The sequence below is a fragment of the Podarcis liolepis genome, assembly GCF_965112155.1.
Source record: "Podarcis liolepis genome assembly, chromosome: 3".
Taxonomy (NCBI): domain Eukaryota; kingdom Metazoa; phylum Chordata; class Lepidosauria; order Squamata; family Lacertidae; genus Podarcis; species Podarcis liolepis.
In genome coordinates this window covers 50,804,472-50,821,609 of record NC_139557.1, presented here as the reverse complement: position 1 = coordinate 50,821,609, position 17,138 = coordinate 50,804,472, and the positions used below count along the sequence as shown (strand labels likewise).

The 17,138-nt window shown below is 41.5% G+C and overlaps 1 protein-coding gene across 3 annotated transcripts in view; it reads left to right on the top strand.

The window, feature by feature from the left end:
- Window positions 1-15,213, top strand: part of HACE1 (HECT domain and ankyrin repeat containing E3 ubiquitin protein ligase 1) — a 36,140-nt gene extending 20,927 nt beyond the window's left edge. For all 3 annotated transcript variants that reach the window (XM_083497625.1, XM_083497624.1, XM_083497623.1), the window contains 6 exons: window positions 21-217; window positions 5,397-5,528; window positions 6,103-6,201; window positions 6,436-6,506; window positions 13,401-13,514; window positions 14,056-15,213. In XM_083497625.1, the coding sequence (XP_083353751.1) occupies window positions 21-217; window positions 5,397-5,528; window positions 6,103-6,201; window positions 6,436-6,506; window positions 13,401-13,514; window positions 14,056-14,158 (716 nt within the window). In that variant the 3' untranslated portion in view covers window positions 14,159-15,213. The remainder of the gene's footprint in view (window positions 1-20; window positions 218-5,396; window positions 5,529-6,102; window positions 6,202-6,435; window positions 6,507-13,400; window positions 13,515-14,055) is intronic.
- The last annotated feature ends 1,925 nt before the right edge of the window (window positions 15,214-17,138 follow it).

Here is a 17,138-nt window from a genome sequence, read left to right as displayed (position 1 = left end):
TTTCTTTGCGTTTTCCCAAGGCATTCCTGTAAACTACCAAGACGTGGCATCTATTGATCCAGAGTATGGCAAGAACTTGCAGTGGATTCTAGATAACGACATCAGTGACTTGGGGCTGGAGCTGACCTTCTCTGTTGAGACGGATGTGTTTGGAGCAATGGAGGAAGTGCCTTTGAAACCAGGGGGTGCAAGTATAATTGTCACACAAGAAAACAAAGTGAGTCGTTTTGGGTTATATTTGCATTTGACGCCTCTTGACCCTTTCTAGCTGAGACCTGTGGCGGCAGGGTGGTTTTCCATGAAGTATAATGTGCCCTGAACAAAAACAGGACCTATTACCAATATTGTGCTTCTGTCCTATTTTGATCTCTCCAGAAGACTGAAGCAAAGCAACATTTGAGGCACAGGTACACAGTATGATCTGAATTTCTTGCAGCAAGCCTGCTGGATGAGCCTGTAGCAGCTTGTTCAGAAACATTTCTATACCACTTGCCACATTCATTAAAATCATCATCTGAAACTCACATGCCGCAGATATAATCAGAAAATATAGGACAACTGAAGGGAATCATTGGGGGAAGTCTGAGTAAAGAGAGATGTTTTTAACAAATATCAGAAGCACCCTAGCAGATTCTAGAATAGCTGCCAATGTAGAGGGATTAACTTCATCTGGGCCTTGCTGTGGTTTAGTTAGGGACTCTTCATGTCCTTAATGTGGATTAAGAACCTCTGAGCATGCACAGAGTATCTCTACTTCACTACTGAGTAACTATACCCAATGCACACAATCGCTCAGAAGCAAGTCCTATTGAGTTCATGGGACTTATACTCCCAGGCAAAAGGGCACCATGTTTTCTGCCTAAATATCCTTCTCAGGAAGATCTCTGTGCGTGGATATCCATTTTGGTTTTACATTTCCATGCTGAATCTTTTTAGACTACTCACCTGCCATGTTAGCCAACGGCCACTTGGTGTCACTTGGTTGTGTTTTTGGCGCTTTGGATGTTTTCATAATGCAGGACTCTAATTTCTGTTGAAACAAAAGAGAGTTTTGTGCAGGTAATACCTGTTCGTGCTATCCTGTGTCTTGATCTTTTTAACGTTTTATGGTAGCCAAGTAGACTACTATTCCCCACATTGTGCATGAAGATGAACATTCTGGTCGTTGAAGGGTTACCGTATTTTTCGCCCTATAGGACACACTTTTTCCCCTCCAAAAATGAAGGGAAAATGTGTGTGCGTCCTATGGGGCGAATGCAGGCTTCAGAAAGCTATCCCCCCAGCCTGGCAAGCTCCGGGAGCGATGGCGAGGTTGCGCGCAACCTCGCCATCGCTCTCGGACCCGTTCTGGGGGCTGAGGTCGGGGAAGCTCGGGCTTCCCCCGCCCCAGCCCCGCAAGCTCCGAGAGCGATGGCGAAGCTGCGCGCAACTTCGCCATCGCTCTCGGACTCTCCAGGCTTCGCGCAGCTCTCCGCAAGCGGTGGGAGCCCGGCGCTGGGCTCCCACGGCTTGCAGAGACCTGCCTGTTCTGGGGGCTGGGGTCCGGGGAAGCTCGGGCTTCCCCCGCCCCAGCCCTGCGCCTGGGGGAAAAATAACTCCCCCCCCTTTATTTCCCCCCCAAAAAACTAGGTGCGCCTTATGGGCCGGTGCGTCCTATGGGGTGAAAAATACAGTGCGTTGTAGAGTGCCTGTGAAAAAAGGCAAATATTGTCCTTGCTTCCAGTATTTATAATACTGTTTGTTTGTGAGGAAGGGTGAATGTCATGCATCAAACTACCACTACTAGCCGCTGCCCGTGAAGTCTATGCTCCACCTCCACAGTCAGAAGTGGTCTGCTTCTGAATACTAGCTGCTGAGCATCATAGGTGGGTAGAGGGCTGTCGCGCTCAGGTCTTGCTTGCTCACCTCCCAAAGGCCTCTGGTTGGCCTCTGTGAGAACAGGAGGCTGGGCGAGAGGGGCTATTCTGGAAATGGCCTTTATATATCCCTACAAACATCCTTTCCTGTTTAGGGAAGTTTTTAATCTTTGATGTTTTATTCTGTTTTTAATCTGTTGGGAGCCGCCCAGAGTGGCTGGGGAAACCCTACCGGATGGGCGGGGTATAAATAATAAATTATTATTATTATTCATCTCACTGCAGATTTGAAGATTCATACCCATGCCTGTTCCGCATAGGTGGTGGCCTCCAGTAATAACTTTAGTGCTGTTTGGATCTGTGGTCGCTGACTATGATGACTGTAGGCAAACCAGATTTGTATAATGTTCAGTCTGAACGCAGTAAAATCATAAGCACACCATTTGCATTTTAGTGGTAGGAACCTCTGTACAGTTTTTGTCTCATGCTCTTTTGTAATTAGCTATTGGACCAAGCTACTGGGGCTTGTTGCTATGTCACTGCCTGATAAAGACATCGGTAGTTACATTCACAATACTTGAGAAAGCTTAAATTGCAATGACTTGTAACACTGCAACACGAGGAAGAAAGGTGTTACGTGCATTATGCAGCAGTAGCAGAATAGATGAGGAATACTTGTCTCTGTTTCAGTATTTGCTTTCCTCTGAAGAACCTGCCTCATATATAGGTCAGATGCAGCAAAAACGCAGCATTAAGTTCGGCATGGACCCCCATAGCTTTTAGTTCAGCACGTTTGGCTCTGTCTTTATCCTGCCTCGTGATTCTTTTCCTTTGGAACTTATTTTGGGCATGGTAGAAAGGAGTAAAATATTTTAAAAGTATAAGCCAGAATTGTATGACCTTAGGGATTTTCATATCTTTTCAAATTAGGTCCTGCATACCTTCATATAGCTTGCCTCAGCACCTGTTAAGCTGCTCAAATATTTTTTCAAAAGTGTTCACCTTTTTAACAGGTTTGAAGTACAGATGTTCTTAAAATGTGAACATCCTGTTGATTATAGAACTGGGCCTCTGGGGATCTCCACAAATGTTCAGAACATGGTATACTTTTATGACAAAACAGATAGTGGTTGAGTCTTACAAAAATGCAAAATATGTGAGCTTGCATGTACAGTACATGCACCTTTGAGCTGCCAATGCATTTATCTGGGTCTATGGATAAATGTTACATCTTACTAGAATTTTGTATGCCTTTCCTGCTGTTTGTGATTAATTGGTTTGTTTGGGGATAGGGGGGTTGGAAGATAATTTGGGTCATTCGAAGAATAGGGTAGAAAATATGCTGCTCAAAAAAGGGAGAAAGTAATATTTGGGGTTCCATGTAGGTGTTTGTGCGGCTAAATCCTTTCATGAGTTGATGGGGGAAAGGGTGAACCAATTATATGAGCGCATCTTGCCTAAATTCACATTCAGAGGGTGGGCACAGAACCCTGAGACTGGTGTCTGGCCTCCAGGACCATATAACACTGTTCCTTAAGAATGTTCACTGGTTCCCAGTACGTTTCCGAGCACAATTAAAAGTGTTGGTGCTGACCCTTAAAGCCCTAAATAGCCTTGGCCCAGAATACCTGAAGAATGTCTCCATGCCCATCGCTCAGCCCGGACACTGAGGTCCACCTCGGAGGGTCTTCTGGCAGTTCCCTCACTATGAGAAGTGTAGTTACAGGCAGTGCTTTTTTTCTTTAAAAAATGTTTAGAGGTACTCTCATTTTGACTCAAGAAAATCACCATTTTATACTGCAGTTCAAATCGGGAAAAAGAAAGTAAATGGACAAAAGTACAGAGATTCACAAAATATTTAGGGGCATGCATACCCCTGTGTCCCCCAGGAAAAGAAAGCACTGGTTACAGGGATCCAGGCAGAAGGCCTTCTTGGCAGTGGTGCCCGCCCTGTAGAACACCCTCCCATCAGATGTCAAGAACCACACAACTTTTAGAAGCCATCTGAAGGCAGCCTTGGATTGGGAAGTTTTTAATGTTTGACCTTTTATTACGTTTCATATGTGCTGTAAGCTGCTCAGTGGCTTGGGAAACCCAGCCAGATGGGCAGGGTGTTGTTGTTGTTGTTGTTGTTGCTGTTAATTCTATACTACCTGTACAATGGAATTATTTCTGAAAAGGCCAGTTTACACATCTCTCTCCGTTATGCTTCGGTTGCCTATTCCTTCCATCTCCTCTGTTGGAGCTTGGGCAGTAAGCTCTTTGAATGCAGCTGCCTTTTAAAGCTTACGCTACTTTGTAAGCTCCCCATACATTGCTGTTATTATTACAGTGCCGCCAGAGTTACTGTGCTTTGTTTGTGACAAGCGTAAATGTTCATGAGGGCACAGTAAGCCTCCTCAAATTGATATAGTTCTGCTTACTTCAAATCAAGCGATTTCCAGGTTTATTAACAACAAAGACCCTTATAGAAGAAAGGGAAGAACCGCCGGTTCATTAGGCACTGGGGGCCAATCTGCCCACATCAAGCTAGGCTTGAGTGCTGGATTTCTGACTGGCCACTGAGAAACTTTCTGCTCTAAGACCCATTAAGCAGTGGTGAGAGGTTTGAGCAGAGGGGAAGAGAGAATTGGGAAGTGTACCAACAGAACATGGTAGAAAACAGTGTGAAAAACTATTTACTGGCGTCTGTGCAACTGAAGCTCTACACACATGCAGAGAGAGAAGTATAAAGAACCATAAGTATGTGAACAATCATAGGTATGCAGTACACTCACAAAAGTCTTCCCTTCAGTATTCTGATAATTGTATCATAACTGCTGTGTACAGTCGTACCTTGGTTTAAGAACAGCTTAGTTTATGAACAACTTGGATTAAGAATGCTGCAAACCTGGAAGTAGGTGTTTTGGTTTGTGAACTTTGCCTTGGAAGCAGAATATGTTCCACTTCCTGTTGAGTGTAAATTGAGTCCCCCGCTGCTATGGGAAAGCATGCCTTGGTTTAAGAACGCTTTGGTTTTAGAACAGACTTCTGGAACGGATTAAGTTCGTAAACCAAGGTACCACTGTAGTTCATTGTATTTTTTTCTAAATAAAATTCTAAGCAATATATATATAAATATAGAACTATATAAAGTTATCAATTATGTACACAGATGAAATCAGCAAAATATAAAAGCAAAAAAACTAAATCGCATCTTGAAAGTCTTCAAATAAACAAGTTTTTAGCAGGCATCTAAAACAGTATAATAAATGTTACTGTCTAAATAGTTGCTAACCATGTTGTTAAATAAGTTAATGTTTTAATTCCAAAAAAGTTATAATTCCAAAGAAGTCTGTAAATACATGTCAAATAAATGGGCTTCACAAGACTTTGTCCCCCAGTATTTAACGGCCTTCCTTGTACCAAACACATTCTTAAATTTTCCCTCTAACTTTTACGCCTTTACAGATTGACCAGAACTGGTTTCAGATGAGCGAATAAAGCACTGGTCAAATTGGATTTGATTTGTATGTGTCACATAACTATATACCTTTTCAGGCAGAATACGTTCAACTTGTTACTGAACTTCGAATGACAAGAGCCATTCAGCCTCAAATAAATGCATTTCTCCAAGGCTTCCATATGTTCATTCCACCTTCTCTGATACAGTTATTTGATGAATATGAACTGGTAAGTAAAATGGTCCATCTAAGTCGTGTCAGATAGCATTCAGTGTGATAGAACAGCCATAATGTCTGTAATTGGATGGTATTGAAGCTATCTGGTTTCAGGATTGCATCCAGCCGTGTCACTCAGCTGGTAGCAAGGCTTCTGTTAGCAGAATGGGGAAGAGAGCAGTGTTAATCTATTTCCCTCGGCTCATGCACTGCAAGGTCCCCAACCCCCTCACCTGATACTGCAGGGGGCTGGCATCAGCTGACTGACCATTGAAGAAAAACATGGCTCAGCATTTCACTTAATTTTGTTGGAGATGGGTACAGTGTTTTATGCAGCTTGGTTTTTCTTTAAACCCTCAAGATCTGGTTTAGTTCACATGACTCTGAACTTCTGTATCCATTAATGAAAACATTTATTTGTTTGCAATGCCCCCTATTTTGTATCATAGTAACAATATTTGAAATAGTATTGGAGCTCTTTTTTAAGAAAACAGCTTAAAATTGTATCAGATTAACACCAGCTGTTTTCAAATTAAAATTGTCTGGCAAATTCACCATTTTGGTTTGGTTATTTTCATTTTTTGAAGGAACTGCTGCTTTCAGGCATGCCGGAAATTGATGTCAGTGACTGGATCAAAAATACAGAATATACAAGTGGTTATGAAAGAGATGACACTGTTATTCAGGTAAGATCTCCATGAACTGGATATGGGCAATTAGATAACAATTGTGTATTTCAAAGACTAACTTCTGGGTTAAAATAGTATTATGATAATGATGCATAACCGAGTTATTTGAATCAAGCAGCTATTAATTCCATAACTTAAAACATCAAATGTATAAGCTTGTCCATCTTTTGGCTCATGTACAGTCGAAAAAGAAACCAGCTTAGATTTTTTTAATATGTTTTCTTCATCTAGTGGTTTTGGGAAGTTGTAGAAGAACTGAGTCAGGAGGAGCGAGTATTGTTGTTGCAGTTTGTCACTGGGAGGTGAGTACCCTTTTGTAACATTTATTGGTAACATTTCAGATAGTCATTCATTGAGGATACTTTATAATACACAGAGTTGTGTCATACAATTCATTTAGTCATATCCACTCAATGGCATATTGATTGTCAGGTCTGAAATGTCCACCATCTTACTTATATGCCAACATCATGGCTGATTAATCCTTGGTCAAGTGGTTGAAAATTTTCTGCCATCAACTTTTGTAACCCCCATGTATTAATTCTGCATCATATGCTTTTCTCTTTTTGGAGTTATTACCAATCCTGTTTCAACAAAACCAGGTTCTAGTTTTAGTATTCTGGCAACTGCATAAATGTGCTTTGGGGCCTCTTCCTTGAGGAACAACCAAAACATTAGGAAGAACTTCCTGACAGTAAGAGCTGTTCGACAGTGGAATTTGCTGCCAAGGAGTGTGGTGGAGTCTCCTTCTTTGGAGGACTTTAAGCAGAGGCTTGACAACCATATATGTCAGGAGTGCTCTGATGGTGTTTCCTGCTTGGCAGGGGTTTGGACTCGATGGCCCTTGTGGTCTATTCCAACTCTATGATTCTATGAAATATTTGGTTGATAACATGCTTTTCACATAGCACTGAAATCCTCACCATGTCTGCTCAGACATAACTCCTGAGAGCCAGTGTGGTGTAGTGGTTAAGAGCAGTAGACTCGTAATCGGGGGAACCGGGTTCGCGTCTCCGCTCCTCCACATGCAGCTGCTGGGCGACTTTGGGCTAGTCACATTTCTTTGAAGTCTCTCACCTCACAGAGTGTTTGTTGAGGGGGAGGAAGGGAAAGGAGAACGTTAGCTGCTTTGAGACTCCTTCGGGTAGTGATAAAGCAGGATATCAAATCCAAACTCTGTTTACTTTAATGAGGCTTATGCCCAGGTAAGTAATATTAGCGTTGTAGCCTGTTACCTGCTCTTGTAGCAGTAAGAAAGGCCTTAAGAAACTTGTGAAATTTTTTCTAGACTTTGTGGCTGAAGTTGTTTCACTGCTGTTAATGGGGGAAACTGTTCTTTCAGTCTTTCCTCTTCTTGGTTTCTCTCCAACCCATAAAACTCCAATTTTATTAATCCATATAACTCCTCTTCCTTTGGTTCAGTGGTCCACTTGCTAGCATGAAATCAAGCTTTACATTGTTGTTTTTGTTGGTGTCAGGGAACTGACATCAGAGCAGAGGGGAGAGGCGAGGCTCCCATATTCTGCAGGAGAGGGAACGAGTAAGGGAAGAGAGAGAACGTCATCGGGGGAAGGAAGTCCAGGTGACACCAGGAAGAAGGGAGAGGCAGAGAGCATCTCGGAGGTGAGGCTCCGAGACTCTTCCAGTGAAGTCAGTGAGGAGGGTGGAGGACCACCACTCGGCACGCCCACTCTGCGCAGAAGGCTTCCGCGCAGAGAGGTGAGGCGAAGGTTGTCCGTTAAGGAATTCTTATGCTGGAGGAAATTTAGGAGACGCCCACTCACGGATTCTGCTAGCGACTGAGCAGCAGCGTCAAGGGTTGCTCAGTCAGGGAAAGACACAGCCACCCCTAAGCAGTTTGGAACAGCTGGAGGTTTACACACAAGCAACCCCAATTCCCGTGACAGTTGGTATTACACAAGCTTATTCACATTTGATGGAAAAGACTACAACTGACTAAAGAGGCCAACCAGGTTTTAGCAGAGTGAGAAATCACTGGACCTTGGAGCCGCTGAATGTGAAATCACTATTAGGGTTGCTAGGTGATATTGGAATGCATTATTACATTTCCCGTTTCTGGTCTCCTCCTCTCCTGTTGCTTTATTAAGGAGCAACTATGAGAGGGCCCATTTAAGATCTCTTAATGCAACTTCCTTTCTGTGGAATATAGCAGCAGGGGGCTGGAATTTTGTAGGTTGTTGTTGTTTGCAGTTTTGTTGAGTGAGGGAAAAGAGTTAACCTCCCTTTCTTGCGATAGCCCTGGTTCTTATAGACTTACACCCACCCCATGTAGAGTCTATTGGTGAAATCATGTATTTCACATATTGTCTTCTTGGGTCCTTGGTCTACTATAATTGCTTATAAAAAGCTATTTTTAAAACATGTTCTTTTGTTATGCATTTGGTATCTGAAATGTGTTAGGTATCTGTTTTCATTTAAGACAACAGGACCAAGAGATCAAAAAGGGGATTGTCATATTTCATGTTTCAAACATGAAATCTGATTAATGTTGAGCAAGCTTTCTGTGAGGTCATTAAATTGACTGTTTATAAAGCATATTTATGAATCTACTTATGAACAGTGAGTTATGACTTCATTATCGACGAGGAATGAAGGTACACCTCCTATCCTAAAAATATTCTAAGCTTCCACTACGCTGAATTTGTCTGTGAAGGGGTTTGGCTTATTTTCAGTATGAGCAAAATCCCATTTGTAAATCCTGTGTGTTGTGTGTGACAAGTCTTTCTTGATGTTTGTCAAGCCTGTCTTTCTATAACCCATTTAAATTGCTTTCTAAAAGCTGTGTATGTGCGTGTTTAACTATGAATTGTGTTCAGATCTGCTATTAGCTGCTTGGCTCTCTCTGTTCAGCATCTGGATCGTACGTTTATCCTAAAACCTGAGTAAACATTTTGTGCCACTTGAGAGAGCAATCAAATTTCCTTTTGCAGCCAGAAGCCATCAAATTAATTTTATTGATCTAAGATAATAACAATGATAGGTATTATTTTGCAGAAGTGTCCTAAGCATATCTTGTGCTTCTCTTTCTTTTAATTTTTGTTACGTCACATGTAATAAGAGTGTAATTCCACTGTGGATATAATAGTAGCATGGGGATGCATTTGACTTTAGAGTTTTAGAAGGCTGCTCTGTTTCATATGCATTCTGGCATAAGTTTGCTTCCTCCCTATAAATGTCAGCAGAAGATATCCAGTAGCCTTTGGTTATTTAATGCTCTTTGGGATTTTATTAGTACCAACTAATTGCCAAGTTGCAATGGTATTGTGGGTTTTTTCTTCAATATGGTGCTACAAACTCAAGTTTCCTTTTGCATAGCTACGTGTTAACAGTTGGTGCATTTAGCTATGAAGTGGAATTTTACAAAAAACAACAACACACCTTGATCAGTGACAGGTGAAAGAAACTGTTGTCTGTGTACCTGGCCAGGTGATTTGGCTTACGGTTTCATTCTCTCAGGCCCTCTGCCTGTTGTAACCCATCTATTAAACAACAGAAAAATCAAAACATAAGCTAATCTATCTATATAGTTGCAAATTTAGACTGTCTTTCAGAGGGGGAAATACCTTCTCTTGGGTTTACTCTGAGCTATGCTGAGTCATCGGGATTGTCTGGGCCCAGTAAACTGTGTGTGGATTGGCCCCTAAAACTGACCAGTGATGTGTTGAAAAGAATGACAGCTTATGTACAATTTAAAACTAAAACAAGTGTCTCTGGATGAATTAGAATTGCAGATGGTTGTCTTACCAGCACTGTGGTTTGTAGCATGCCTAATTACCCTGGTTGTTGTTTTTAAAGAAATAGTTTTACAGTGGGGAAGGGTTAGGATTGGAGATGTGGGGCATGGAACAAAAGACCCATGGCTTAGTTTCCATAGACCATCCTCTAGCAATGCCCTGCTGTTTGTACATGACTTCTAATGTATGAAATAGGAACCTGGTAGTCCATTGAACTTCTACTACTAGGTCACAATGCAATCCAGTATGGGATGCTGCTGCTGCACCACCACCATGCAAATATGTGGTAAAAAAATTAAGAAAAGGGCACCCAAATGCTTGTTTGCATTAAAAGTGAAATGCTTAAGGGTTATTATAATAGACCATTGCCTAATAATGCCCCCACCCAAGTGTTGGGACTCTTTCAGCATCTGTGTAGCCAGCAGAGAAAAAAAAGGAAGAATAGCTTTTGGAAGGTAACTGCTTCTAGACAAAAATGGCACTAAAAGTTTGAAATAAGCAAGGCTTGTAGAACTGGGAAGGAGGAATCTTTGTCATAGTGGGAAGATTTTATTGGGATATGCTGTAGAACAGGAACGGGAAAACTTTTCCCCTTCCATGTCAGGGCCCCTATTCTCTCGAGGGTATTCTGTCAAGGGATGTCTTCTACCTCTTTCTTTCATTGCTCTATCCCTTTATTTCACTTCAGGTTTCCCCTATTTGCTTGAAAATTTTCATGAGTACCACAGGTTCCCTGGGCCTGTCTTAGAAAGTGTAAGGAGGTGTTTTAGAAAAGAAGCAAAACTCTCTCTCTCTCTCTCTCTCTCTCTCTCACACACACACACACACACACACACACACACACACCCCTTCAGCTCCTTATCATATTTCAGCATCATTCAGAACAGATAAACTTGCGGAATACATTTTTGCTGGCACTTCTCAAGAGAAGGAATGCCTGAATATGTTACTGTTTTAGAATGAATATATTGTGTGGTGAATTGGAGCTGTTTATTGGGAAAGGCTGTGGAGGTTATTTAAAGTGCCTGGAATAAAGGTTCAGAGAAGAGAGACTCTTATCCCAATTAGGAATGCACACACACATCCATATCCATAAAGGGATGCCAGAATGATGATGAAGCTGTAAAACCTTTTTCAAAGTGAACATCTTCCAAATGGGGATTAAACACGGCACATATGGCAACCAACTTTTTCTCAGATGCAACGTAAGCCAGGAAGGAATTGAAAAAGCAAATTCATGTGGATCATCTTTTCTAAAAACCTCATGATTGGAAGCAAGAAACCAGGCAGATAGGAAATAAAAGCTTTTTATGACAACAGGTATAAAAGGGAGTGCCGAAGGAAAATGAGGAAAGCACAGATGATGCTTGGCTTCATTCTTTACTAAAAAAAGATACTTGTAGTGTATCCACAACTGAATTGTTGCTTTCTGGCAGTATAACTAAAAGGGTAATCAAACAGACAAAACAGGAAGTTTTGGGACTAAATCATGTTCAGTTTGGAACTAAACTAAACCTTGCTGTATTGTTTTATTTCAGGTTTTATGTGAGTGTTTTCAAACATTTCATTTTGCTACTGTGTTGGATTGTATGTGGGCTCCCTTTGGGAGGATGAAAGGACCACAAACATAACAAATAAATGTTGGTTCTGCTGTGTGTACTGATCCTGTCATTCTGTGCATATGGGACAGTGATGAAAAATAATCCTATGTTTTATCTGTGAGCCAACATTTGAAAAAGTGGCACAGACATGTTTTTAAATAAATACAAAACCCTTTGTGATGTGTCAGTAAAGGTAACATCTCTAGGAGCCCTGGGCTCCTAGAGTGAATGATGTAAAGATACCATAATTAAAAGCATCTATGAGATACATCTGTACAGTGGTACCTCGCAAGACTAATGCCTCGAAAGACGAAAAACGCGCAAGACGAAAGAGTGTTCCGTTTTTTGAGTCGTTCCGCAAGACGAATTTCCCTATGGGCTTGCTTTGCAAGACGAAACGTCTTGCGAGTTCTTGCGAGTTTGTTTCCTTTTTCTTTAAGCCGCTAAGCCGTTAATAGCCGCTAAGCCGCTAATAGCCGTGCTTCGCAAGATGAAAAAACCGCAAGACGAAGAGACTCGCGGAACGGATTAATTTCGTCTTGCAAGGCACCACTGTAAAACTGAATATAGGAAAGGAATACCAGCTGCTGAAATTCCAGCTCTTGAAGAGTTTAGATATGAAATCATTGCTGAACTTAGCTAAAATAAGTCATAGGAGGAGAAAACTGCAGGATGCCTAATGCAACATTTTTCTTAAAAGAAGACTTTGTTGACGATTAAGGGTGAAATATTTCTAAGTATTTCTTGTGAGGAAAACAAATACCCAGTTTTTATGTTTAATTCTGTATGTCCCTAAATGCATCTATGAGGTGAAAATGAAACCCACTTTCAGTCCTGCCTTGTGAACTCTCTTGCAAAGTCTATTGCTTTGCTGATATGGATGCATTTTTTAAAAGCAAGCTCATGTTAAAATTTAGTTTTGAAACCTGGAAATCTTGCATTCCAGTTTCTATTTCATGTGAAACCTTTGCATTGGATACTGGTTAGTACTTCACTTTGGGGGTATTTAAATGTCTTATTTGTTTGTTTGCAGTGATATAACAGGATGCTTAGCTAACTTTCATAGTTCCGCTGGAAGCTAAAATGTGAATTTTAGCTCTGTACAAAACCGCGGCCTTTGCATAGGAAATTATTAGGAATCTGTTGACTGGTTTTAGTATAATGAGGGAATGATAATAGGTTGACCTGCATATGATAAGGAACACAGGGTTGCCAGCAAAAAATAGCAATCTCTGTAAGGTTCCCTCTCCTGGGACATTATGTTCCCCACCCCCACATTCCTGAAGGCTACTGAGAAATACAGCTACGCATTAGTTTGACATCAGGTTGCTATTTTTGCCTCCACTAAAGATGTACTCAGGCATTTGCTCTAATTTATTGGGGATCCTAATTTCACAGAGGACTCTACTCATGTTCAAGCGCTTTGCACATCTCCTTTTTTAAAAAAGGGGAAAGTTAGGAACTGAGTTGAGGCAGTGGGGGCCCAATGAATGTAGGACATATGGGGCAGGGCTTCTGCATATGACCTTGCCTCCGTCCTAACTTTGAGCACCCTTCTGCGCACCTTTCTGTCTAGTTCTCCTCTTAGCGGCCTTGATCCAGGCTAGCCTTGCCCAGTTTGGTGCCCTGCCGATGCTACAACTCTCTGTCTCCAGCCATTTTTTTTGGGGGGGGGGCAGCAGTTTGGGAAGGCCGACCCACACACTGTAACTTGTATTGCAGAAACAGGATAAAATTGGCAGAATTTTAATACATACTGATAGTATATCTAACATGCATACTCATAACTGCAGTAAATAAATTTTTAACACGAATTTTAATGCCTTATTTGTGTTTCTAGTTCCAGGGTGCCCCATGGTGGCTTCGCCCACATAATGGGTGGTAGTGGATTGCAAAATTTCACAATTGCTGCTGTGCCATATACCCCAAATCTTCTACCAACATCAAGCACATGGTAGGTTAAATAGCCTCATTTAAATGCATTGAGAACATGCCTTTGTTTTTCATTTGTTTTCCTTTTGTTGAGAGGGGCAAGAATTCTTCAAGATCAGAATTATATCTTCGTATAAGCTCATCAGAGAAATGCCTCTGGTCAGTATCATTAGCCAAAGCAGATCTGGTTGTTCTAGTCATAAGCTATAGGTGTTTCAATTATTTCTTCCACACTGTTGAAGAAAGAAATCAAACTTGTTGTATAGTTTTAATGGCCAGCAGTACAATCTCACTAAAGGATACTTCATGTTAAATTGCTATATTGCTTTTCTTTTTCTTTTAAGCTAAGAGAAATTTCTTTCCCCCCACCTGGCGAACATCTGAATACTAAGGGGGACTGCATTGCAGCAGTGCGTTTTCTCCCTGTAAACTTCATTTTCAAGGCTTTCGGATCTGAATGCAGATTTGAGAGTGCGGTGTTTAGCGTTGATTATCTTGTGCAAGACAAATGTTTCCCTCCAGATTGCATATTCTTAAAGGGATGCTTTCCTCTTTCGTTTTAGTATCAACATGCTGAAGTTGCCCGAGTACCCCCGAAAAGAGATCCTTAAGGACAGGCTTCTTGTGGCGTTACACTGCGGAAGCTACGGTTATACGATGGCATAATGAAGTCAGACAACCCCTCTGATTACCGATGTGGAATTCGGAGTGGCAGAAGTTAATCTAACAACCTGTCAATAAGAAGATGACGTTGGTTGGAAAACAACTTGATTTCGCAGTCCGTGAGCGGGATTGACTTCCATTGCAATTTATCCAGTTTTCCCTCTTCCTGTATCTCATCCTGATCTTGAGATAGCTGTTTCATGGTATACCGAGTACATTCTCGCTTCAGTTTTTAAATGGGAGTTCTGTATTAAGCATGTCATACTTTTCCCTTTCATCTCTCAAATATGAGGTTTCCCCCATTATGATTCTGCCTGCTCTTTATCAGATCTTTCAACTTGGTGCTTTCCCTCCTACTCAAAGGCCAATTACTCATGAGGGCTGCAATCTGGTATACACTTGGTGGGTCAGGATTTCTCAGACGTGGCCACCAGGAACTTTCAATGCTGCCACTCAGTCGCTAGTTTGCGCCATAGATTTGTATTGGATATGTACTTCCTGTGGCCTTGTCTATGGGTCACAGTTAAAGGGCAGTTTGAGAGCCAATGCATTAAGCCCAATCTATTTCATTGAAATAAAAATACTAAGCACGGGGGGAACTGGTACAAAATCTCAGCCGCTGCCTTTGACCATGCATTATCTTGCATGGAAAAAAATGCCATTTATTTATTTTTCTCTAGGGAGCATTGTACAGAAAGTTCAAAAAACTATGATGCAAAATACCAAATCTGATGTATTTTTTGTTCTGTTTACCTTAATGAAACTGTCACAAAAAAGTTTTTTTAGCTTTATAGTATTTTAATACCGATCTAAACATTTTTAAAAGTCTGTTCTGTTGTCAGCAAAGAAGTTTAACTTCTGGAGGGGGGGGGAATATAATTTATATTCTACACTTCAGATGTACAACACTATTCAAGCACCACTGAAGCGTCAGTGACTTCTTGCCCCTCCAGAGTTTGTATATATTTTAAAGGAATGAATCCTTTTATTTGGACGATACATTTCTCAGGCCTGAGCTGTGTGAAAAGTATGCATTAAAGTTAAATATTTTATTGTAACTTACTACTGATTGGTCATGTTTGTGAGTCTGTCCATGCTTATTTAGATGCTCTTCAAAGTTTCATATCTGCTTATTTAAATAAACAGACAGGTTTTGAGTAGTTTCTATAGCAGAGCACAAAATAAATAAAGGCCTAGGACCTAACAAGTGTTTGACACCTTTCTCCTGATATCTTAAACATATTAACCAGGAAGCACATTCCCTTTGTGTCAGTGGAATTTACTTTCCAATAAATGACTTGGGGTATAAATGGTGCTGTTAAGTCAGGACTTTGGGGCAGGTGACCAAGACTGGACTTGGAAGAATGAGTAGGATGGTTCCCAAGTACAGTCGTACCTCCGTTTATGTAACCCTCTGGTTATGTAAACTTTGGGATGCGCGCGCGGCAAACCCAGAAGTATTTTACCGGGTTTCGCCCTGCACGCATGGGCAGAAGCAGTCTGCGCATGCGCAGAAGCGGTCCTCAGGTTGCGGAAACCTCGGGATCTGAGCGGACGGAGAACGGATCCCATCTGCAACCGGAGATACCACTGTAAGAGGACTTTAAGATGGTTGGATGGCATCTTGTATGCCTTCTTCCTTCGACTCCTGCCACCAAGCTGGTGCCAAATGTCGTGCTCTGCTTTCCCTTTGACCACATCTGTGAGGCCTCCATACACACTGCCTAGGATTGCACCCTGGGAAGGTCACTTCGGTGCTGCTTGCACAGCGGTTTGACTCCCCCCCCCAAAGTCCACTCCATTGTCTCTTGAGACAGACGGATGCCAGCAACAATTTGTATCTTTTTCACAGAGAATTGCTGCATCTTTCTCTAAACCAGCTTTCCCTAACCTGCGTGTTCTGCAGCCTACTGAGGTTCCAGTGAAATGAGCTGCTATGGAAGAAAGGTTTGCACGTCAGTTGCTGGATTCTGGTACCTAGACTTCTGGACTTTTCATTGCATGTTGACCACTGGTTTCTAATGGGCTCACTAGTGCTGTGCAGTTACAAACTGGTGGTGGTGAAACTGCTGCAGGTAGGGAAGCCTGTAACTTGTTCCTTTTCAAGAAGAATGCAGAAACTTGTCCTGTGGGAAGCCTGAGGGATGGATGACATCCTCCAAGAGACCCTATTTCCAGCTCTTTGCCTGCACAGTGAATGAACTTCTCTAAGTTATTTCAGGTGAGTGGTTTTTCTTAAAAGTCATAACATGTCATTGGTATTTTATATGTATCACAAAAAGCTTATCTAAGTACTCACTGGGGAATAGAGATACAATTAGGCAACCTAGATTTCTAATGACTTTAGAATTTCAAACCAATATGCGTTTTCAAAGTGACTTTTGGTTATGTAATAGCCATGCATAAAGTGGACTGTATCTAGTATATTGACACATAATATAGGATTTAATTGTATTGAAAAGGGTATTTTAGAACACCTGTGTCCTTTTAACAACTGTGGACAAGCTTGTTGAGAAACTATAACTTAACTATATAAGCTTATAGTTTAGAATGTTTGATAGGTTGCTATCCCTCCCACATATCATATTCTTTGCTATGTGTCTTACCTAAAAAAAGAGTCTTGTCAGACCATAGGTTGTATTTATTCATGAACTTCTATTGAAATTGTATCAAGATTCTTTTAGATCTGAAAGCTTTGCATCTAATTTGCAAAAGCACTAAAGAATGACTCATGTTCTACATGCCATATCGAGAATCAAGGCTTGGATAGAGCGACAATAAACTTTGGTGGGTGTTTCTTTTACAACATATCAGTTGCATTGTTACTACAGTGGTACCTCGGGTTACATACGCTTCAGGTTACAGCCTCCGCTAACCCAGAAATATTACCTCGGGTTAAGAATTTTGCTTCAGGATGAGAGCAGAAATCGCACACCAGTGGCGCAGCGGCAGCAGGAGGCCCCATTAGCTAAAGTGGTGCTTC